Source organism: Cavia porcellus, unplaced genomic scaffold, assembly GCF_034190915.1.
Source record: "Cavia porcellus strain 051 isolate PalLab524CR breed Dunkin Hartley unplaced genomic scaffold, mCavPor4.1 scaffold_15, whole genome shotgun sequence".
NCBI classification, from domain to species: domain Eukaryota; kingdom Metazoa; phylum Chordata; class Mammalia; order Rodentia; family Caviidae; genus Cavia; species Cavia porcellus.
The window spans coordinates 28,889,288-28,915,693 of NW_026947498.1; the positions used below are offsets into that span (position 1 = coordinate 28,889,288).

Consider the following 26,406-nt stretch of genomic DNA (forward strand, 5'->3'; position numbering starts at 1 on the left):
AAACTACTGAATAAAGTGTCAATTAATAAATCATTGGCTAAAACATAGATTTTTTTGTAATAGTGGCTAAAGAAGGCAAGTATATCTTCAAAAGCAGCACCTGTCACTTAAGAATCACTGAACAGTAATCTATCAGGTTCTTATTGAGTATGTAGCTATGTTATTATAAGGGATAGAGCATTTATATTCATTACGCATTATCCAAAATTAAAGTATGCTACACACACTTGATATTATATTTTGAAAATGTACTTTTTAATGAAAATGCTGATTCATGAAAAGAGTTGCACAGTTTAACCTGTAAATTTTTGCCTATATATTTTCTCAATCAAAGTATACTGAAACAACAATTGCCATAAAAGGGTCTATTTCTTTAACAACTGGAAAGGGATCATCAAATTGAAAATAGTTAGAATCTACTTACTTAATATATATCATTTGTAGCCATAAAGAAAACGCTTATGAAAGTCACAAAGAAAGTTTCAAAACATCAGTTTAGACATACTTTTTTCTAATCTATAATTTAAAGAAAAGATTCTGCCATGCCCACTTTTGAAATTACCCATCTCTATGACCATGCTATCCACAGAACACAATAGCACCCTTTAGAAAATGCAACCCTTAAATTCAGAAATGTCTACAAAGTAAAACACCAGATTACAGATAATGGCTGAGAAAGAGCTTGGAGCTGTACATTTCTGCTACATATTATTCAAGTTTGTCAGGAAACCACATCTTTTAAACATTACTGCTTAGAATTAGAGCAAAAACTTTAAAAGAAATCTTTGAAGAACTGACCTTGTTTTATGTTCTCTCATTTGGCTTTCTGTCTTTTCTCTGTTTCTCACTTTCTCTGTTTGTGTGTGTGTGTGTGTACATCTCTACATACACACAGATTATATCAATTTAGCACCAAAAATACCTATATCACTCTTCTTTCACTAAAGAATATATCTCTGAAAACAGAATCCAGAGGGAACTTACACTTATTTTAAACTAACCCCTTAATATGGTTTCCAAATTATACAGCATGTAGGACTAATTTAGCAAGGCTCAATAGGCTATCATTGCCCAAGACTATCTATTTCTGCCTAGCAGAAGGCCTTCCCATAAACGGTTCTCAACAAATGTTTGAAATTGATACTAAAGCTAACAACTGAGTTGCCAAGAAGGGTCAAAGTTCCTATGTTAATTTGTCATACTGAAAGAGAAAGTATAAGGTATCTTTCCTATTCACTTCCAAAGCACATACAATGTGCGATGTACTGTGTATGATACAAAACAACTATGACACTGTCTTAGCCTACATGTAATTTACAGCCTGTGAGCAGGATCAGAGGTGCAAATGAATGTCTATAAATGGAGAAAAGAAGGGATATGCAGTGAGAGAGGGGAGATAAAAAGAGGATTGGCAGTCTGTAAGCTAGATCAGGCTTAGCACTTATTTTGTTAAGTATGCTAATGTTAAAAGTTCATGAGAAAGGATACCACAACTATCAAGAAAGCTCAGTGACCAGAAGCAAAGTAAAAAGAACAGGAAAGACAATGAGAAGTCCAACAACAATCCAAAGACAGTAAATACAGCTAAACCAAAATGGCAATATTGAGAACCATAAACAGATCAATATTTAAGACATCCATGTCACAGCCCTCAAAAGAAAGAAAACTGACGCTCAGTTTGGAAAAATCAGAAGTAGAAGGACAGAACTGCTGTGCCGCAAGACAAACAACTAGCTGCACTAAGTGGTAAAGCTGAGATGCACACACAGGACAAACGTAGCTACCCTACTCGCTACAAGTGGCCACCTGTTTATATTAAGGACCAGGCAGTATTTCCAAATGAAGTTTTCTTGTTTAATTTTGAAATTGAGATCCAAGCATAAATAGGCCAGAATGAGCCCAACCACAAAGAATAAAAAGAAGAAAATTACAGAAAGTGATATCCAGCTAAATTACTGTCACAATTAAATTTAAAATATTGTCATTGCTTACTTTTCTTTTGGAGCTGGCCTGGCTGAGGTTTGCTACATCTCTTTTAGATCCAATTATTATTTTTTTCACTCATCTGATCATATAATTGGTGAATATAAAACACTGAATGAAAAGATTTTCTTTTCCCAGTTTGAAAAATACATAGTAGAGAGCAAATGTTGTAATAGATTGTCTTTTTTTAAAAAGAGATCATATAGATTCCTATTAATTTAGGTATCATTTTAGAATATTATGATTTCTTATTCTAAATTCAAGAGCTTCCTAAATATTTGATATATCTATCAACAGGTTGAAGTAGATAAGAAGTTCTAAGCATTATTTTATAATCTGCGTCCTTAAATTTGAACCAAGGGAGAGCCATGTTTTGAAGAAGGTCTGTACTAATAAGATTAAAGAACAGTGAAGGCATGAAGACTCTCAAATTCAATGGCTCTTCAAATACTTCAAAAGCTGCTGTGTTTGCTCAGCCACTTGATAAAGTGTCTGTTCAAAGTATAAGGATTTTGATGTAAGAAGTACTATCATTTATATCATTCTGTACTAAATTCTCTTCACTTTCACCAATCTAGCTGAGAAATGCACTGTAAGACGCAGCCCCTGAGGTCTGTAACTGAATGATTAGATGGCCTAAAGATAGCAAAGGTGATACCTTATTATATATAGCATCAATTTTAAGGTGAACTATTTTACATATCTTCAATAAAGAGAAAATATTACCTTTGTGCTAATCATTGTAAGAAATATGAATTTAACATATATAAAATATGAAAAAGATACCAAATTTACCCTATGATATTTTTGTTTCTAATTCTTTTATTAACCCTTACATGCTAGCATAATTATAACTTGTGGGAATTAAGAGATGACGCGAAATAAAATCTAAACCAAAAGGAAGAAAAACATTAGGTACAAAACTCTCAGGAGTGTTCTCACTGAAGAACTGGAAACAAAAGACAGGTAGGGCAAGATCTGGTACTGGAAACCAAGGAAATCAGCATCTTAATAGTCTGATAGTAACAATCCAGCTCAGGGTGTGCCTGGTGTTCTCACATCATCCTTCTCTTTTTATGTTTGTGAACTCAATTTTACTTATCACCAGCTATCATCCACAAAATCTAAGGTTACAGTGACATAACATTTCAAATAGATTTATCCTTTAAATTTACAAATAGTTGTTATGCCTAGATTACTGTTCTGAATGATAGAAGGGGCTATGAACCACAACTTTTAGATGCACTCTTTGGTCTCTTTCAAAAATGATGCAATAGCAAGTATGTATGATGTGCTTCAGTATACTTTATAAATGAACATTAGTGTGTGATACAATTATGTGTATTTGTGTATATGTCTAATTTAGGAATTTTTAATTTTATTTCTATGGCCTAGAAAATACATAAACTTAATTCATCACAGGAAATGTGAGTTCTAACATTTTAGGTAAATTTAACAATTATCAGAATGTGGCATTTTATGGTTATATTACTTTTGATGGGAAATATCCATTCAGAATTTTACCTCTGACTTTAAAGAATTTCTTATATTATACAATTTCCAAAATAACATTTAAAAGAAAATAAAATGAAAATAAATAGGAAACTTACTATTGAGTGTAGGCAAAATATATTTTAAAATATAATAAATGTCAAATACAATGTCTCAAGGAGAAAGTTTTATTATTTTCTATTTTGGAGTCCTTGAAAAAAGCATCATCTTCATGCATGAGCTACATATGCATTCAAGTCTCTGAACAGTGTCTTCATTAAAAGCTTAAATGACAACCACACATTTTAATGAGGTGAAAAAGAGAAGCATATTTCTATTACAGGCTAGGATGTGCTTATTTCATCAACAAAAGGTTTCTGATTTTAGACTACAAAATAAACTCCAATCCCCGCAAGTTTGATGCTTTACCTATAATTTTACAGAAACAGCACAAAGGCAGAGTAACAATAAAACAAGCTCAAAGGATGAGGAGCTCAAATGTCATTATCTACCACGTTAATTAATGAATGCTATGCTTTATGAAAGGCATTTTCATCCAAATTATTAGTTTATTCTTAGGCATGCTTAATGACACACATCAGTAAACAATAAATTGAATAATAGAAAATATGGAGTATGACACATTTCTCTATGCAAATGGGCAAATTATTCTAAATATATTACAGAATATTTCTATTCAGAAACTTTTTTTTATCCTAGAAAATTATATAAAGTCACTCTTTCCCAGTAACTCAAGAGAGAAGAAAAATGAAAAATTGGGCCCACATCTCTAAATCAAACTTCCTCTAAAAAATTTTTCTTTCTCTATGCCATTCAAGATCATCCAATTTAACTTATAAACTCAATTCTCTCATAAAGCAATAATTATGTAGAACTTCAAAGAAAAGATAACAGATTTTTATTTACTTTTAACCACAAACTTTGTTATCAAAATAAGTTTCTATGTACCAAGTAGACTTAATATTTAAAATAAAACACTATGCTTTTGAACTCAAAATAATTTTGAGTCAGGCCACAAAGAAATGTCTTCCCCCTGGCGGGGGGGGGGGATTCTAAAATAGCCTGCTGAGGAGTCAGATGAAATATTTGTATAGAAAGATAACTAGAACTTGAAAGTTGAAAAAAACACAATCATAAGCAGAAAGAAGCATCATCTGAGCCATTTCATGTACACAGATGTTTTAATTACTTTTCTCACTGCTAAGACACAACACCTTATACCCAAGAAGAAAAGGTTTATTTAGCTCACAGTCTGCAGAGGTTTCAGTCCGGCTGGCTTCAAGGCAGGGTGGCACATAGCAGGATGCAACAACAGGCGGAGAGATGGAGAGACAATTCCTTATATGGTATGCAAGCTACCCATCTTAGGGCAGGTGTAGAACTCATACCCACAATCCCAGCACTGATCCAGGGATCCATCATAAACTTCAGATTCAGCCACTTCAATAAAACCTGATCCCAGGACCAAGGAGGCTCAGGAGGGACATTCAGACACACACCGCAACAACAGAGATAACATTTCAAAACACTAAATTAAGGTGAGCATCTCTGCAGACATCAGGATTCAACAACTGCATTCTACATCGGTCAAAAACATACTACGTCTCTCAATAAATTACTCTCTTGAGGCTCAGTTTCTCTTTTGTCAGTGAGGGAATAGAGAGCTGTTGCAGGGACTAGCTAAAATAATCTACACTGAGTACTAGTATCTAGCTAGTACTTTGTTAGTACATAGTAATCTAGCCAAATGCAAATTTATTAGCTGCTATGGCTATTATCATGATTAACCCCGCAGCACTCGAACTGTTGTGTGAGATGAAAAATACAAAAGTGAGTCTATTTATTCACCTCACTTGTCACCCTTAAGGTTTCTTCCTTTATGGTTTTTATTTCTATTCTCTTTTCCTCATGTCTTCATACTCCGTAGAATTTAAGACTTTTCTAGTTGTTTTAAAATTTTTCCATTAAAATTTAATCAGATCATACATAGAATCTTTTGAACACTAAATAACTTTAAGGTTTTTTTTTTCTTGTAAAGAAAAGGCTCCTCAAAGTTCTGAGAAATATTGAGCCTTTTTAACGAAGCCTACCTTATTACCCAAACTGAAAACTAAACAGCTCTGCCTCCACACTCCAGGGTGCCTGCTCTTATTTTTATAAACATTGACTTCTAGCAAACTATACATCTGTTATATTTTGCTATTTAAAATTATAATCTCAGTAAGAGTTTTAATATTTCCCTACCATCTAGTACCTAGATTACGAATTGAAACACTTGTGAGCATATCTTTTTTTCTTATTTTCTCTTGCAGTCTCCTTACATATTGATTTTAATTATTTTCATTGATTTTTAAGAAATAACACAACTCTGGGCCTAAAAGTCTAGCCATGAATTTTTCCCCTCAATTTAGAGTTACATTTAGAGTTATATTTGTACAAATATGTCTTCTAACATAATCTCATTTCATTACTTGTAACATTTCATATAAGATATTTTAAAAGATTTTGGATCCTTTATAATTAGAACATTATAAATTTAATGCAAAACATAACCTCTTTTGATAACTCATAGTAGTTAAACAAATGCATGTCACTTTGATGCAATTAATCCTCAGTTTAATAAGTGATCTGTATATGGCTTGGAGATGGACATTTTATATAATTCTTGACATGGGTAAATGATTACAAAAAGACAGCACCAACTCAAAGAACTTCATTACCAACTTGACTGTTTGGCTTTCTCTATAGAAATAATTAAACTTAAACACACAGTATCAAAGTGGATTGTCAAAATCATATATTCTAATAATTAGGTAGATCCAGAATATTCCCTATAGTATTTTCCCCCGTTCTACCACTTAGCATCTGTTACTTAAAGATTGTCCGTAAAAATACATAAATAATAAGATTTTGTGTGATTATTTAAGCTACGGTAACAGAAATAGCCTTTTCCTTTATTATTAAAAGAACAAATAGTTAATGTTCACTCTTTTTTCCTGTTTAAGAATCAGCAGACTGCCATGGTGTGGGCCTCTGTCAGTGTTTCAGAAGGCTGAATGCACAGGGGTTGGGGCTGCTTCCAGTCCACAACTGTAGTCAAGACGCAAAGCGTCTGTGTGTTAGTGCACGCTCACTGACACACGTCATCACCGCAGTCATCCCGAGCACTTCTGGACCCACCGCTCATCCTTGTATCAACTGCTCATTCTCAGTGAAAAATTCAAACTAGATACCTGATAGTGAGAGAACTTTAAACAATAGACCATATGCACTTGTTTTGGCTAATAAAATATCCAAGGGCATGACACAAATCTAAGATTGTAACTTGTAATCATCACTGTGATAACCATTTTAACCTTACTAGTTAGAAACAGTAAAAGTAATACAAACAAATACATTCACTATCTAGAAAGTGAATGCTTACACCATCTAAAATGAAATCAATATATATTTTATACTAGGCAAGCAGCGATGATTTTTGTGATTCCAATCAGCCAAAAATGGTGGCATATTTTTAATCTAATTATATAGATGTAATCATTTATTAGTTGATTTTCATACAAAGTTTCAAAACAGGAGCCTTACTCAGATGATCTAATCATCAATAAATTTTAAAGTGATAAAACTGTTATGATCGGGGCTGGGGATTTAGCTCAGCAGCATAAGCGCCTGCCTTGCAAGCAGGCAGTTGTGAGTTCGATCCCCGGTACTGATAAAAAGGAAAAAGACAAAAAAAAAAAAAAAAAAAAAAAAACAAAAAACAACCAAAAAACTGTTATGGTCATGAGAGATTTATACAGATCCAGGAGGATGACTATGTGGATCAGTTAGATAAGACATGTGAAGTAGCAACAAACATAATAGCAAAAAACAATAAATTTTCTAAATTTGAAATTAAGGTATGAAAATAAAATTAAAGATATGTATATTGAAATATAGTCAAATGTTCTTAATCTAAGAATACATCTATTGTAGGGAGCTAAAAACTAATTAGGGCTTCTATTCTGTGAATGTACACCAGCAATACACAGATAGCATATATTTTACAACTTCTGCTACTCCAGAAAGAACGTAAGCAACGTTTATTAAGCAAGCTGAAGAAATGAGAATTCTCTTTTTTATCTTCATAAAATATATTTCTTCTGCTCCATGTGAAATGTGATTTTTAAAAAAACTCAAATGCTCTAATATCCTAATAATATCCTAAGTGTTTATCTTGATACTTTTACAGTAAGCACCTGAGGGAGAAATATATTCAGGTTTGATAAAAAGTTTTTGGGTAGACATCCTTTTCCTAAAAATGTTACACTACTTTACAGTGAGTATATTTGTTTACAAATACTTCACTTATTCCAAAGTAATTTATTCTTTTTGATGCTTCTGTAAATGCATTTTCTCAACTTCTTTTTCTGAGTGTACATCAAGAATGTACATTAATGAGCTGAGATTTGTATGATTTTTCATACTGAAACATTCCTGAACTACTTTAATTCTAGCTTCTGTGCATGCATGTGTGTGTATGTGTGTGAGAGAGACAATTTTACTTCTTTCTTTCCAATTATAACTTTTCTTTTATTTCCCTAGTTGCTATGGCTTCCAGAACTGTATAGGATACAACTTGAGAGAGCTGGCATCCTTATCTTGTTCATGTTCTCCAAGAAAGCCTTTGTTTTCTCATTTTCTTTTGTGAATAAAATTTATGTTTTAGTTTTGTGGTTATCAAATATAAAGAAATATTATAGTAAAATTAGCCTAAGCCAAGGAAATAAAATGTATATACACTGAAAATTATAAAAGTATTAATGAAATAAGTTGAAGAAAACACAGTAGAATTATATTCTCTGTCCACGAGCAAAATAATTAGCACTATTAAATGTCTGTAGTATTTAAAGAAATCTATAGATGCAAGACAACCCCTGTCAAAATTCCACTGGAATTTTTCACAGAAATAGAAGGTAAATTCTAAAACGTGTATAAAATTACAAAAGAACTGGAATAATCAAGTCATCTTGAATAAAAGAAACAACACTTGGGAGCATTACAGTGCCTTATTTCAAAGTATATTATGAAGTTATGTGATCAAAACAGTATGGTACTGTCATAAAAATAAGCCAGTGGAATAGAATATGAAGCCCAGAAATATACACACATATAAAGTACACTTATCTTGGATAAAGATAACAAGTAACAACACAAAAAAGGAAAAGGATAATTCTTTCACAAAGTGTTGGGAAAACTGGATATCCACAGTCAAAAGAATGAAATGAAACCGTTATATCAGTACAAAAATTAAATCAAAATGAATTAACAGACTACATGTCTGGCACCTGAAATACGTAAAAAACTTATAAAACTAAATAGTAAAAAAGAAACCTAAAGAAAACAAAACAATAAAAACAAGTAATCCCATTCTAAAAAAGGGTAAAAAAAATCTTAAACAGATTTTTACACCAAATAATACATACAAATGGCCAACAGGCAAATGAAAAGGGGCTTGGGATCACTAATAATCAGGGAAATGCAAATGAAAACCACAAAGAGACATCACCTAATATACATAAGGATGGCTATTACCAAAGTGTCAAATTACAAGCATTGGTGAAAATGTGACGCAAACTGAACTACTGCACACTGTTGGTGGGAAAATAAATTAGTGTAGCCTACATGGAAAATGGTGTGAAATAACCATAAAGAAGTAAAGGAAAACATCCATCTTATGATCTAACATTCTACTTCTGGGTACATATTTGAAAAAAAAAAAAAAGCAACTAGCATTTTGAAGAGTTATTTGTACTCTTATGTTTGCTGTGACATTATCTGCAACACTATCTGAAATAAATACCCCAAAGTGGATGAATGGATAATAAGACAGTATTTATATACAACAGATTTTGATGAGAACAGTAAGGAAATACAAACAATAACATGTATACATACACCCAGGGGATATTATATTAAGTGAAATAAGTCAAAGAAACAAATAATATATGATGCCAATTATATGTAGAAGAAACTAAACAAATCAAATATCAAGACAAAATGTTAAACAGAGATTGTCACAAGCTGGGGGGGTAGTGGTGAGAGGTAGGGAAAATTGGGCGTTTTAGGTCAAATATGCAAACTTCCAGTTATAAAAATGAGTAAGTTCTGGAGAGCTAATGTACCACCACTGTTAATAAAAATAGACACTTGAAATTTACTAAAAGTGTTGTTCTTTAGTGTTTTCACCACACATGCACACACACACACACACACACACACACACACACACACACACAGAGTAAATATTTCAGGTGGATATGTTAATCAGCTAATCACAGTAACCATTTCAGAATGCATTTGTAAATCAAAACATCACATTACATATCTTAAATATATACAATTTCTATTTATCATTTATGTTCCACTAAAGCTGGGAAAAAATCTCTGTGTTTTTAGGGTTAGAACTGAAAACAGTAAAGCACTACAGAAAATAATATTTTGTCTGAGGCACTATTAATTTTCAGAAACAGTAGTATAGAAAACAAATGAAACTATGATCACAATCAGAGAAACGTTTCATAAACATTAATGACATTTCTACAGGGCAACAACTAAATGAGTTATCTGGTGTCCAAATGTAAAACAATATTTAAATTTTGAGAAACTAAATTTAAATTACATTCAGTCACTTACCAGTAATATGATGTTGTGAAAATTATATCTTTCTGCTCTTCACATGTAAATGTAAATTAAAAATACTTGCCTGACGAATATGACTGAGATGATTTGAGGGTCAGATAGGTCAATGTAAACAAAAACATTTGTACACTGTAAAATGCTATGCAAATTTTTGATACTAACTTTGAATCAATGTCTTTAAAAAAGCTTATTTCCTGACTCAAGCAATTCGGCTTAACCACTTATTAGTCCAATTATTTAAATCCAGGATGACCCAAAACTGCATATTTTTCATTAATTTTTGTTAAGATAATACAATATGAAATATAAAATGATAACATCATCACATTTATTCTACACAAGAATCTACTATTTGGAATGACACCTGCCAGTGATGCTCAGGGTTTGACTTGAATGTGATGAAATATGTCAACACTATAGTTCCTCTAAGTTTCAAATTTCAAACTGCCATATTTTCTAATTTCATTAAACATCACAGAATGGCACACTCCTTGGTGAATGGGGCAAATGTCAGGTTTGGAGGGGGTGATTATTTAGAGAATATTTGCAGAGTAAAGAGTTGAAGCTATTAGAACAGGTGAGTTTTTCAAGGCAAAGCACAAAGGAAAGAGAAAGCTTGGGTTTGGATCCAAGGAAAAGGTAACATAAAGAACTAGTGGAAAAGAAAGAAAATGAAACAAGTGCTGTGGCACATAAGAAAAGGCGAATAAGGGAAAGAAGGGGAAAATGGTACCAGAGAAGCCTTCTCAGCTGGGAAAAGGAGATGTTTAACCCCAGTATTGTGAAAGGACTAAATGGAACCAAAGTGAGGTAGTGAACTGGAGAACAGGACATGAATCAGATGATGAGAAAGTGGGCAAGGAACAGTATCTACTTCTTTTCATTCATCTATTTTATTTTATTACTAAGAAAAATATTTAGACAGTAGAGTTCACCATTGCAGCTAATACTTGCTGAGCGCATAGTACCATGACACTGTGGCTAAGCTGTTCGTACACACTTCATATGACAACTATTTAACGTGTAGGTGATGTACGGATAAAAACATCAAAAATGCACAACACTTTTAGTAAATTTTTTAGTCCTTATTCGAGCAATTAAGAGCAAATTTTTGTCTTTACAAATGTAAGAGAAGGAAATACCTACTATTTCTGGCCAAAGAAGATATCTAAACTTTCAGAATATAAAACTGTGGAAAACAACCTTTCAGAATCAGAAAAGAAAGCTACCAGCAAATCAAGGTGTGCTGACAATTTATTTCTTTTTTAGCTATTGGTTATGAAGATTGGAAAGTGAAAGCTATCTCCCTAGATAATAAAGAGCTCATGGGGCAAAAATTCATAGTAATGCTTGTAATTTTATACACAAGCAAACCAATTTTCTGTTTTACTTAATGTTTCTGATATAAAATACATCTTACTGCTAATTAAAGGTAATATAATTGAACTTCATTATGTATTAATTAATTTACTGAATAATGACTAAACTGCTTATTCAATAATTACTGCCATATAGTTATAAAATTGTAATTAATTCAGCAAATTAATTTTTATTAATAGGAATTCATTGGTCATTGTCCTATCATTAAATGGAGTATAATATTTAGAGAATTAGAGTTGTTTCTTATATATGGTTACAACTGAAGTCAATATTTCCATATACATATTTGCTCATGCCTCTATATTTTCCACTTTTCTCTAGAAAAACAGAAACTCTTTTTTAGTTGGAGTGCCCAAATATGCTGAAGAGTGAGCCCTTAAATCACTGCAGTAAGCCAGTAGTTAAATATTTACTGCTTTAATCTTAAGAATCTTTCTAGGGTACTTGGTTACCATTTTTTCATATCTAAATAAAATGCTGATCATTTGGTTTGATCTGATGGGATTCTAAATTAGAAAGCTTAACAGATAATGTCCTAAAAACAAATCTCACAGAAAGAAGAGTTAAATAGCTTCATGGCAGACAAGAGATAATACATTAATAAAAGAGAGGGTTATTTCTACTGAGATCCACAAAGAAAATATGAATTAGCACCTATTCTGAAAATTTTTAGACACAGATTGCCCTATTTATTAAAAATTTATATGTATAGAATACATATATATATATATATATATATATATATATAGAGAGAGAGAGAGAGAGAGAGAGAGAGAGACAGAGAGACAGAGAGAGAGAGAGAGAGAGAGAGAGAGAGAGAGAGAGAGAGAGAGAGAGAGCAAGCCAGGTGTAGAGGCACATGGGAAGATTGCTGAATTTGAGGCCAGCCTCACTATACAGTGAGTGAAATACCGGCCTAAATTTCACAGTGGCACCCTGTTTCAAAAAATCAAAGCCAACCAAATTAGCTTTAGGTATTAAATGTGGTAGTTACAATTTACTTTTCAAAGCAGAAGATATTTTTCTACTTTGAAAAGATAAATTTAGGACAACTTTAAAAGAAAATGTTAGTATGATAACTATCACAGCGCTACATGTACTACAGATTGCCTTCTTCAGTATTTGTAATGAGCATACACAAGGAAAGGAATATGTTAAGTGATGTAAAGTGTTTATAGAGGGCAGGATATGAGTTTGTAAAAGATGGCAGATCTTATTATAATTATAAAGGTTTATGCATCAAGTATTATAATTGAAAGTAGAACCTACTACATAAATTTTCCATTATACCAGATTACAGTACATTTCATTGATAGTTATCAATGATCAATGTTTCTTTTGTATCATTTACTTAAATGACTGCATTAAAGAAGGTACAATTCACTGTAGTAACATTTGTGGTTGTCTGGTGGATTGAATAATTTTTGCAGTGCTAGGCATGGAACCTAACTGCAGTATGCACATGCTAGGCAAGTGTCCTACCACTGAACTATATATTCAGCTTTTACTTAATTTTAAACAAATTCAGAGTTCTTTCTCTACCAGGTACATTCCATGTATTCATTCCACCCATTCCTGCCATCAATTTTCCTCTATCGATTCTCATCCATATATGCATCAGTCTATTAAAAATTCAGCTTTATGTGGCAAGTATCTAATTTTACATAAAGATAAAATTTCCAATATGCAGATAAAATGCTCAGCCTTACTATTTACCATGATGTCAATTAAAATATGAGTTCTTTCATATTGGTAAAAATGATCCCCTTGTGCAAAAACATTCTGCCTCCATTAGATATGCTATTACTGGGTAAGTGTACACTATTTTTAAAGGATATAATAACAGTTCTCACTTCTTTTTCTATAAGGGAGACAAGAAATAGGAAAAGAAAACCTTTATTAAGCTATTGTGGGATCAGTTTCTAAATTTTGGTCTGACATTCAGAAGACCATCATACAATTGAGCTAAGAACCACAAAAGTTAAAAAAAAGTTATACATGAATATTTCATAGCACCCTAATGTCTATTAAACAAAGCAAACTCCCTCCTCCCAATCAAAAAGGAAAAAGTCAAGAAAAAAACCTAAAAATATTTGCTCACAGTGAGGGCTTGCTTATTATTCATTCTACCTATAAGCTTATGAATACATATTAAGCTAATCTAAAATGGTTATAGTAGTTATGATATTTTAATTCTGTATTTTTTGGCCTTGTGATACATTTCAAATTATTAGAATGATGATAAATCATGGACTCCTTACACTGGGGGAAGGAGGGTTTTCTCTCTGTTATTATCATTAAAAAATAACAGTGTTAGAAAGTATTAAACAATGAAAACTAATCTAAAGGACACCTAAGCAATTTTTAAAATTAATTTAGCATCTTGAATTAAGGTATACGAACCTAGGCAATGGGTTAATATATATTTCAATTTTGATGTACAGAATAAAAGGATACATATTAAATACAAAATTGTTAGGATTATGTGTCTTGTTTACAGAAAAAAATTATGAAATTAAAACATAAAGACACACACATTCACATTTAAGAAAAATGTTTGCATCCATTCAAAGTCACAGTGTAGATCTTTCACAAAAAGCCTTGTACTTATTTTTAACCAAAACATCTATTTCCTGGAAAATTAGAAAGTTAAGCCTACTCTGTTTCTTTCATCCAGAAACCAATCTTTAAAGTATTATATAATATTGACAGGACAAGAACTTAGCTAATCATAAATTAAGTTCCTTGTTTTCATTTGCTTCAAAAAGTACATATTCTGATTCTAATATAGAGTTATATAACCACACTTCAAAAGCTTCTCTAAATCAGGCAACTCACAGCAACTTCTCCGCCTTCAGCAATCACATGCCAGTGAATCATTCAAGTGACCTTATTTGCTCACTAGAAACTCTATGCAGGTTGCAAATATCAGCGTCTGAATTTACATTTTAAAAAGCACATCTTTCAGTAGTTTAATGAAAATATTTCCAAGGTATGGGATTAAATACAACTATTTACACATCTGTTCCTTTAAATATTTTTGGCCTGGATCACATATTCTTCCCACATCTGCAATCACTCCTCTTAGTATCTCACTACTCTGGCAGTTTGAAATAGCATTTGGGAAGGGGGCTACTATTATACTATTCTGCTCACCCCCAGCCCAACAGTATGCTGAGAATTACTTTTAAAAATGGGATGGTTCTGCTGTTTATACTCTCAGAACCATATTCATGTACAAACACCAAGTCACATAACCTTATAAATAAGCTGTGACTTTTTAATGTTATACTGAATATTATATAGTAAACTTAAGCTTATGTGCTCCATTAAGGTTTAGCTCTGAACATAGAATTGTAACCCATTTATAATTCACTCTAGAATACAGAAATATTAACTAACTATGCATGTTTTAATGTTTAAAATTGTTTTCTTTCTTTATGCAGGATGCTAACAGAGATGACAAGGAAGAATTCCTAGGAACAAGTTTGTGTAGGGTAATAAAGAACTCCTGAGGGTTTAGATGACAAGAGGGAAGCTTATCTGTGCTTTGAATTTGTGTACAATTTTCTAAGGTGACCTACTTCCTGAGAACTGCACCAAGATCATTCTGAGCATTACAGAAATAAATCATTCCCAGTAGTATCACCATTGCTACCACACCCAACCACACGTACAGGCCCATGAACAGACAGAACAATGCTCTGTAGTATAGCAGAAAGAACAAGCACCTGGAATTCTATTGCTTGAACTTCACCAGCTTTTTGCTGGAGCAAAATACTCAGTTACATACGGCCTCTCTCTCCTGTTCGGTTCCATGAGACTAATCAACTTACCTTCTAGTGTGGCCAGGAATATTAAATTAAATACCTGTTCTTAATAAACACAGCAAACAGAAGGCCCACAAAAGAGGTACCATTATGCCCACATTCTCTCTCACAGCACTTAAAATGTGCCATCATCATTTTTATTATTTGAAATGGATTAGAAAGAGCAGTTTTTCCTTGGGGGCTTAGCGGTTTTCATTTTAATTCAGTCCTGATTTAATAATGTTCTAGGTGAAGAACTGTAAGTACAGAAACACAATAATGATTCCAATAATATAAAGGGCATTATGTTTTTTCACCACTAAACAATGTGAAATCATAAGCAAATATCGCACATCAGGAGACTGTATTCTGTATTCCTGAACACGAAATGTGAAACCTGCCTATTTACCAAGCACATTTAGGTTGCAGCTGCAGTACCCACATTGTTATCTACTGCATTAAAGAGCACTGGTGATCTTCATTACACTGAAGATTTGCAGCTAAAAGAACAAATCCAGGAAAGCATATAGGCAAAGGATGTTTTACTTTGCTCTATTTTTGTTATTTTCCTGGGATGAAGCTAAGGGTTCTTTACAGAAACAATACTGTCCCCTTTAGCTCTCACCATGCTGAACATGTTCAAAACCTCACTGATGCAAGTTAGACTTGCTTCTCAGTTTTCCAAATATATCATCTTAGTTTGAAGAGATAGTTAAAAGCATCCTTAGAGTGTTCCTTCTACCTTGCCTGCATTAACCCCCAAAATAGCTCCCTTTACAACAGTTTCTAGAGAAGACAGCCACCATCAGTTCTCCACAGCTGTGAGTGAAAGTTGATGCCTTGCTATTTGATATGCAAGATACACAGGTTCAAAAAATGGAACTGCTCAAGAATTCAGAAATGTTACCCATAGCCACTTTATATTTCATAGTGACAGAAGAAGTTCAAATGACTTCTTTAGAAACTTCAAATTTTTCCTGGCACCAAATCCTTCTTTCCAGGGAATTAAAAATTTGATAAATTTCTTTATTGGATGAATACATCTATTTTTTTTCACTGTGGGTTCTTTACAGTGAAAATCTGTACTCAGTTTACTTGTTTAGCAGTTAGATATATCAAAAGCATAGAAGACTTTGTTAAAGTCAAAAAGTACATCACTAATATCCTATTTATTAAACTGTCTGTATCTAAAAACAATTTATAAAGCTGACTGTAGGTGACTTTTTGTCTTGGTGCTAGGACAAAATAGCTAATGCTCAAAATTAAGAAAAGAGGGCTGGGGATTTGGCTCAGCGGCATAAGAGCCTGCCTGGTAAGCACAAAGTCTGTTCGATCCCCAGTACCAAAAAAATAAATTAAGAAAAGAAAGGTTTATTTAGCTCACAGTTTGTGGAAGTTTCAGTCCATAATCAGTTGGCTCCGAGACACAGTTGCTCACGGCAGAGGGACAACAGCTCATGGCAGAGCAGATACCAAAAGCAACAAGAGCAAAAAGGGCAAAAGGAGGAGCAAACTTCTTTTCTTCTCTTATATTCTATGCAGGCTGCCTGCCCCAGGGCCAATCCCAGCACTAGACAATGAACTAATCACAAACTCCAGCTTCAGCTGCCTTCCAAAGGCCCATCCCTCCATGAAAGCATGAGGCTTTGGAGGGGCATCCAGACACATACCATAACACTGCACTAAAATGTAGTTTAAAAATAATATATATATATATATATATATATATATATATATATATAAACAAACAACATAAAGGGATGGTTAAAAAAGGTTAAGCATAATAATTTTTTAAAAAAGCATCTTAAAGGTAAGTTCAGAAGAAGAAGAAATTAAGAAGAGGTCTATCTGGTGTTTATAGAACATGTATAGCCCCAACAGATCAGAAACAGAACCATTTGTATTTTTAATACTTTTATCATTTTTATCCTCTTTATAAATAGAAGGCAAAAGTTAATACTGATTATACTTCTTCATGTTCAATGTAAATTTGAAAGTTTATGTTAAAACTAACTGAATAAACAAAAAGAGTCAAGTCATAGTAAGACATAAAGAAAATTCATGGTTTGCATTTGAGTATAGATACAGCGCAAGTAGAAAATATGGTGGCTCCTGCTTCAGCTAATTTACTTGAACTCTACTAATAAAAGAGTAAGCTCTAGGCACAGGAAGATGATGGGGCATCCTGTGTCCTACTTGCCAGAGCCTCCCTTGGAATATCATGATCTTGGTTACAGTGGCTCAGAGGAGGAGGAACAGGAGCAATGCTGGGCACATTTAGATGAGAGCTACAATATTATAACTTTGGAAAACACCATGAGAAGCTATTTTAAGAACTAGAGGTGTTTGGTACGGCAGTAGAAGGATGCAGGAGAGGTACAGTGTCTTTTCTGATTGGAATATCCAGCAAGTAGAACAGGTACTGTCCCCAGTGTATAGAACTCACGCATTAAAACTTTTAAAAAATCTTCACTGTTTATCTTGTTATCTAGTGAGTACCTTAGAATCGGAAAGCATTCCAATTAGCAGTTACCTACTTATCTGTGAAGCACTATCTAGATGGACACATGAACTGAACTGTAAGGGTAGAATAATGAGTAAAACCCAGATTTTATTTAAATCTTGGAATTAGGAAGTCCTATTGCTATTAACATATGTGTAAGTAAAAAACGTGGTGTAAGGTACTTTGGAAATGCTCTCCTCTACTGCTGCCCCCCTAAAGTTCATATTGTAATAAAAATATCTGATTAGATATCCAGTCAGTCAGTCTTGAATACTTTTTATGAATTCAAAGAGATTTGTTGGAATATAAATTTCTTTAGATGAAGTAGTAACATACATGTATTAGTTGTTGCTTATTGACAGAAAAATGTGCATGACATAGGTAGTAGAAATGAATAAAAGCAAACTGGGCATAAATTTATAGTGGAAAATACAGGAAACGTGCCAATAATATTCCCCATTAACTCTCTTGAAGATTCAGTAAATGAATGAGATTTTAACTACACTTTCTATAGAGATGGCACCATTGTCCAAAGTGTCTGTGTCAGTAAAACTGACAAACATTGCAACTTATGTGACTACAACTTTGAAAGAGGTCACTAATATAAGGTCATCATGTATGTATGCATATATGTATGCTTGTATGGTATGAGAGACTTTACTTGGGACTTTTGCACTAAATTACATTCTCAGCTCTTTTTTACTTTTTGAGATAAAGGCTTTCTAGGTTGTCTCCTATAGGCTTGAGTTTGTGATTCTTCTGCTTCAGTCTCTCAAAGTACTGGAATTATATATGTGTGCTATGACACCCAGTTTAATATTTACAAAAATAGATCATCTCTGTGTAATTTGAAGATGTTGAACAAGATCATCAAATTTTAGAAGACTCAATGTCCAGTTTATCAAACCAAGTGTTCATAAATAGTACAATTCTCTAGCAATAAATACAAACTAACTTTTGGGGACATCTACTCAATAAATATGCTATTTTATTAGGTGCTTTCATTTAATAGTATTTGCTAATCAAAGTTAACAGATTTGAGATAGATCATGAGAGCTTGAGATGTGACTTTAAACATCACCCTATATATTTCTACTTTTTGATAATCTTAAATTGCAATATTTTATGTTCCCTCAACTGTTTGCTTCTTGTTTCACCATCCTCAGGACCACTCTGCTATCATCCTTCTCCTTGTTCACAGAAAATCCTCACAGTTGCTCATCTACTGTCCGTGTCCCATAAGTTGATGAATTCCTTCACTACAGAAAAGTGCTCCATATACCTTTTTCTATCCCAGAGCTATTACTTTAGTTCATGCCCTAATTATCTTTCAGGTGCACTTCAATTTCTCATAATTAATATCTGTACTTTCCATCTCCCTTTTCATGACAGTTCTCCTACACTCTGATACATGAGAAATTTTCCTAATGCATACATTCTTATGAAGTAGCTCCCTACTTCAAAAACCTTCAGCAACTCACTATAAAACCATAAAAAGCTTAAACTAATTAATATAGCATGAAAATCTTCTATTATTTGATCTCTATTAACTTTATCTTTTAATACTTCTTTTTATGGTCATCTTTCTTTAATTAATCCATTATACTGCCCATTATCTAAGGGCACTCCATGGTTTCCAACTGCTGGAATGACCTTCTGATTTTTTCTACTATAATATTACTCATTTCCCAAGGTTCAGGCCTATAAGTCTTTTCTTTAATATCTTATTCTACTTTTTTTTTTCTTTTCTCACATGTGACATATTTTTCCCCTTCCCATTTAATGTATTGTGCTCTACTTCATTGTTTAGTTTTATACATATCATCCCCCCCATTTAAAATTAAGGACAGTGCAGCAAAGGTGCCAACCAAGACTGCAATAAAAATACCAAATAATCTGTAAATATATTCTAGACTGATTTAGTACATCCTCAGATACAGAGGATTTGATCTAGAAGAATTCCACTAGTGTCAATTTTGAGACAAGGAGAGTCATTTATGAGTTGCTACATGTCCAGTATTTTCATGTCTTTTAGTGCAGGTAACTACATCATACTGATTTCTTTACATACAAAAGAAAAAAGTAACATAAAGTACTCTCTGGTTAAGTGGGCACAATTGGGCATCTGTCACAATTTCAACATCCTCTCCAAAATGTTCTGATGTTGGAAAAAAGCAGGGAACCATCTCTCTCCAACCTTACTATCGCTGATGGCTTTAGGTGATAGCAGAAAAGTTACTTCATTGTTGAAAAGCAACAAAAAAATAAAATAGTCTTCTGTTGAGTCTGAAGGCTGAAATACTTAATTCTAGCATTACAGCTACAAAAGGGGGCACCATTTGGACACTGCCCATATCCTGAGAGTTGAAAGGCAGAAAAAATGAAGCAGTAAAGTTGATAGTGTCACATTACTGGGTCACTCTAACTTTGAACTTTATTTCATGAGAAAGACATTTTCCCTTTTCATTCAGCCAGGTGACCAGCAGGTTCCTCTTACTGTAGTTACAGTCACCACCTAGGACTTTATGTTGGTGCCAGGCATCTTTGGCAGGTGTTAACCATGATCAGAGCTTTAGAAGAAAAGCAAATTATTTTCCTGTTGATTTGATGATAGGTTATGAATCTATAACTTTTTTGTTATGTTTTGTCTTATTTGTTTTGCTTAACATGGGACGAAGTAACAGTCATAATGTCTTTAAAATACATTTTCCTTATTACAATTTCCAGACATACCATGATGATATGTATCTTCTTCACCATTTCAAATGCTAGATAAGTGTAGTGTATCTGTTAGGAAAATTCCCATCTTTACAATACTTAGTGTTTGAGAAGGATAGAAAAGCAAGCTAGCTTTACAGACTATTTTTCCCTCAGTGAAGAAGCAGAAAGGTGAAAACTCTTAGAGTCAATTTAGAAAATATTTTCATAAAAAATCACAGTTGTCTCTTGCATTTCTTACTAGAATTAAAGTTATTGAAAATAAATAGAGTTATACTTTTATAGAATCAGACAAAGCTCAGGAATAATTCAGTATAGCTGATGAAAAAGCAAAGATTGATCAGTTAATTATTTCAAGTACCTCATTTCTCAGATGAAGAAATTTAAAGGTAGTGTTACAAGAACTGTGCTAGTTTTTTACTCTGACATAAGAAAAAGAATTCTGACAGACATTCATTGACAATGAAAAGGATATTTTCCTGGCAATGCTGTTCCAACTCTGTAATCAGTGAAGCTCTTGCTTGGATGAAAGTTGAAAATAAAAAGCAGATTTGCTCTCTCAAAAGTGATGATCTTATTGTCTTCATGTTTTTCACTCACATAGGCCTGTAAAAATTAACTCATATGTTACATTTAAATAACCCCTAAATGCCACCACAAGTAAATTATTTACAAAAAATCATGTTGTCTTCCTGAATAATCTTATTAGTTAGTAATCCAGACCTGCAAATTCACTTCATATTTTTTAAACATTTTCATATCAAATTCTATGTCAACAAGTGTGTCAAAATGTACTTACTGAATATAAAAAATCTCACTAGCCACTTGCCAGCCTCAAAGCACAAACAAAGGGTTAATGTAGTTTAGGAATCAAGTAAAAACTTAGTACCATGAAAAGCATTTGTCCATAGATATTAATTCTCTTTATAAGTGAAGTTTAAGGCTTTTGATTTGGTCCCCAGCTTAATGTGATTCATAAAGTTACTTTTCAAAATTTTATATTATACTTAGTTTCTGAAATTTCACTTATCCTATACATCCTATAATTTTATTCAATGGCTATTATATGTTCAGTTTTGTTTTCCTTCAAGAAAAGGAAAAGGTCTGAAAAGTAGCCCCTGCAGATACCTATATTTTATCCATCATATATTTACAGTTGGCTATGCCAGGCTTTGGTTTCCAGCACCACCCTAACTCCCTGCTGCCAGCTTTGAGAGGACTTATTGTCATGCATATCAGCAGCACCACTCTTGGTAATTTAGAAATGTGAACTAAAGCTCAGAGTAAACAGTGTGCCTTTTGGTATTCAACATTGTTCCTACTGAAAAGGAGCATCATTTTGCTCTGTCTTCCAGAAATAGCATTACTAATAAATGTGATTAGGGCATTTGTGTCATGTAGCCAATCTTACTGAATGTATAAGTACCTTTGCTTTGCCATTAAAAGCAAGAATCATAGATACTGCAGTAAAAACACATCAACAGTCATTTCAAACAGCACCAATGTAAAGTAAATGGATTATAACTAACACATACTATATGCTAATTTTTGCAAGAAAAAAAAAAGCCTGTACAGAATTTGCGCCTGTTAATTACATTTTCTAAAACTTATTGAAAACTGAGACTTTAATTCCAGAGGAGAGTCAGGCTCATGAAAAATACAAAACAGCACACAGGTATAACGACATCTATTGAAATGACAAGTTAGAGACCAGTAAAGAATGGAAAAAAAGGAATAGAGAAATTTATGTTGTCAAGGTGGTTTCTTTATGACAGCATGGTTACATAAGGAAAAGTAGTCAAAACAATTAAGATGTTTCCACAGCAGTTTCCAAAAAGAGTTCCATGTCGTGCTTTTGCCATTTATTTTAACCAAATGAATTGAAAATTACTAAATTTAAACAACAAACAGACTAACCAGACAAGCAAGTGAGGCACTATGTTGAAGATATTCATTATGTGCTGGAGAGACTTCAGTGACATGTTTTGACAACCTGAAGTACGTTACAGGCACTACACACTGAGTAACAAAGTGCTGTTTAGAAGATCTGCATATGGATTCAAATCCATTGCCATTCTAAGCATGTACAACATTGGTGACTAAAACATCACATTTAGAGTAAAGAGCTTACCTGAGGAGCTGATAGCCAACCACATCTTTCTTCCAATCTATTCATATCCCTGTCAAAGTTACTTAGGTGTTTATATCGAAGAAGGTCATCATCAGCTAAATGAAACTGCCTTCTGGCATAATGGTAACTCTCGTTGTTCCCTTTTCTTGGGAAGTCTAACCATTCGGGATGCCCAAATTCATTACCTGCATTAAAAAGGGTAAACATTAGCTATTAATATTATTGCTTGTAATTAAGATAACTCCATAGGTACATGCTTTTAAATGTTTTCTCTAATCAGCTTGTACTAAAATTTATTATAGTTTTACCCTGTGAATGATATATACGCCTGATTCAAAAAGCATGTTGTAGTATAGAGAGTACCACATTTGGATAATAAAGCCATAGCCCCAACTTTAGCCTGGAAACTCATTTCTTGTTGGATACCTCAGGTTTCTCTTGTACAAACTGAATGAGAATTATGCCTGCCACGATGATTTCATCTCTGAAATAATCTAGATTCTGAGGAATTTCTGAAGTCTCTACCTATATAATCTCTGAAATCCGTACAATGCCTTACAATTTCTAAGAGCTTTGTATGTATGTTGTTTTTTGATCCTCAGAGGAAATATCTATTACAGTCCTTACACAGATGAAAAATTCACAGCTCTGGCAAACTAAGGGATTTGCTCATCCTCACATAGACAATACTAAGTGGAGATGCTACCATTAAAATTTACTTCTGATTAAAATCTGAAGTTTTTCCCACCACATCACATTAGGCAAGCATGTTACCAATTTCAGGCATTACAGAAATCTTATCATAATTACTAATTTTCCCTATTTCTTTTCAGATGTACTCATCACCATTAAATATGTATCTTTAATTTCAAGTACATCTGCATGTGTGCTGCACATACTCATCTGAGTATACAGATGGAAAAAATCTGGTTGGGAATTCATTTAAATATTATTTCTCTAGTTAATAATAAAGTCCAGAAACCCAATAAACTTTAAAAATAAAACTATAGTGAATATAATCTTTATTGTAATAATCGAACTTAGATTGGCTCTGTTATCCTAATTTGGATTTCTCATGTAAAGTTATTTTCCTGCAAAAGTTAAATTTTTAAAATTTATTTTCACATATTACTTGAATGCTGCAATTTTCTAGGCCACACATTTCTCTTGATGAGTGAAGAGGTACTAATGAGTATATCCTACTTCAAAGAAACTAGCACATTAGTATTCCAATAGATAAAGATTAATAAACTAGAATATAATTCAAAAGTAATTACCATATAGTTGCCTTAAATAGTGAACTTGGCTAGGAAACCCTGAAATTTACATTTAATTTTTCAGGAGCATAGCATCAAGTTAGAAAATAACATCCAAATAGATAGTTATGTAGAAGTTTCATAAAAATTAAAGTACCTACCATTTTTCTAAACATTAACATTTTGGTCTAAATAGTATCCACAGCATTACCGAAGAGGTACAGATTTTAGACTCTGTGAGCCTACATTTATTTTTGGGTGCTTTAAATTGATACAAGTCAATTTTTTCTGCTCCACTTAAAGAGTCCTGCCAAGGTCTAGAGCCTGAACACATAAGCTCGTAGTTCTGCCTAAGGTATTTCTTGTTCCATCAATTATTCAACTGACACAATGATGTACCTTCAGAATTGTAACCAGTATATTCTTTACTGACCATTAAAGCACAAGTATATGTCAAAGTATCAACCTGAATACTAGTGAGATTTCAAGTAGTGGACAACTTACCAGAGATTAGAAATTTAATTAGGTTGATAAATTATATTAACCTACAAGTAGATTCACACCTTCTACAGGGAAAAGACTGTATTAATTGGTTAAAACCAGTATTAATGACAATTCTTTTAGTGTTCTACCTAGACAGAGGTCAAATCATATAACCCCAGAAGAAAAAGCAACAAATGTTTAGTGTCTAGGCATTAGGTGCTAGGCATTATTGTAAGCCTGTCACATGAATTAATTTTTTCCATCCTCAATAACTCTATGAGGTAGATATTGTCATTGTTGCACTCTGAGAGACAGAAAAGAGTTTGGATTGACCACAAAATAGGATTGGTGGTGAGAAGAGCTTAGATAAACAGATGAGATTAAAATGAACTTTATAAACTGTAGACCTTCTATTGTAAGGGAGTAGGGAACCAAAAAATTCAAATGTGATAATTATTAAAATATCTGGTACACTGTAGAAAAAGAACTGGATATTGTGAGACATGAAGTGTACATAAATTTGCATAGAATTTAAAGCACAAGCATGATTTGCATAGAATTTAAAGCACGAGGTACAGTAGGAATGAGGAAAAATATAGAATCAAATGGCATTTCTAAGATGTACGTAACAAGATTTGATGACTGATTGGAGGGAGAGAAGAAAGGATGTCTGGATGCAGTTTTGAAGTTTGAGGTTTAGGACACTGAATAACGACAACATGAACTGTGGAAAATGGTGACAGAGAAAGTTTGGGTGAAAAGAAAATGAGTTCAATTTTAGGAATGCTAAGTTTAGGACCTGAAGGATTTACAGGCATTCATGGATTCAAGGTAAGAGTGATGAAAATAAGCTACTGAAATTCATGAGAGAATTGCAGGTGAGAGCAAGAATAATTTGTAAAACCATGATAAGTGAAGATAATTGTAGCCACCAGGAGCAATGGCCACAGGCAGCAGCCCAAGGAACTTCACCCAGAAGGAAGAGCTGTGAGGGGAGACTGAGGCATAATGGTTAGCAGAGTAAAGGAGACATCAGAAGTGGCATCAAATGCCACCAACAAGCAACATAAAACAAAACCCCCCCAAAACCATAATGAAGATCAGAACCAGCTACAGTAGGAAAAAGGTGGGGTAGAATTATATTCTCAATGTATAACACTGTATTTCACTAGATCTGTTAAAAATGTTTATCTCCATTAACGCTTATTCATTAATTCTGTTGGAGACTTTTGGGCTGGAATCTATAACTTTACAAACTTCCTCGTAATATTCTGAAAGTAAGTGGGTTAACATACTCACCCTAAAAAATACAAATGTAGAGATTTAAAAGTTCTTTATGTCTAAGTAAGAATAGTTACCCAATGTGATACTCATGAATATACATTTCCAAATCATCCAGAGCCAAGCTTAAGTTAGGATGAGGTCACTTAAGAGAAACATGATTTTAGGCAATATAAAACCTCCAATGCTCGGTTTTGTCATCTACAAGATAGGACAATAGGTTTCACGAAGTTCTTTTGAGATTCATGGTGAGGTAATTTAAGTGAGATGCTTAAGACAGGATCGGGCAGCTATATGTTCTCAATGTTTGAGAGTTCATATGTTACACATTTTCACTCATTCCTGATGTGGAAGAATGACCTAGAAGGCAGTAGATGTTAAAGTTAAAATTTTTGGCTGCCATCTTCTTGAGCTGCAGTCTGGCCATTTTTTGTCTCCAGAAGATATGCAAGTCACCAGGAGAAATTCAGATGATAGCTATTTAGGTCTTTTTCCCTTATTGCCTTATTTAAAAAAAAATACAATGCTACAGTAGGGAATTCATTCATATTTCTAATAATACAATCACATATCCTAAAGCCATGTATTAATACATTTTGCATTATTTACTATTTTAAAACTTCAAGGACAGAAATTGATTATGAAAACAATTTTGTTCAGATTCACATT

General features: G+C 33.1%; 1 protein-coding gene across 3 annotated transcripts in view; it reads right to left on the reverse strand.

Moving 5' to 3' along the window:
* Positions 1-26,406, reverse strand: part of Gbe1 (1,4-alpha-glucan branching enzyme 1) — a 248,599-nt gene that overhangs the window by 10,385 nt on the left and 211,808 nt on the right. For all 3 annotated transcript variants that reach the window (XM_063224755.1, XM_063224754.1, XM_063224756.1), the window contains exons 13-14: positions 22,718-22,902; positions 21,060-21,192 (exon numbers count right to left, since the gene is read on the reverse strand). In XM_063224755.1, coding sequence (XP_063080825.1) covers positions 21,060-21,192; positions 22,718-22,902 — 318 coding nt within the window. The remainder of the gene's footprint in view (positions 1-21,059; positions 21,193-22,717; positions 22,903-26,406) is intronic.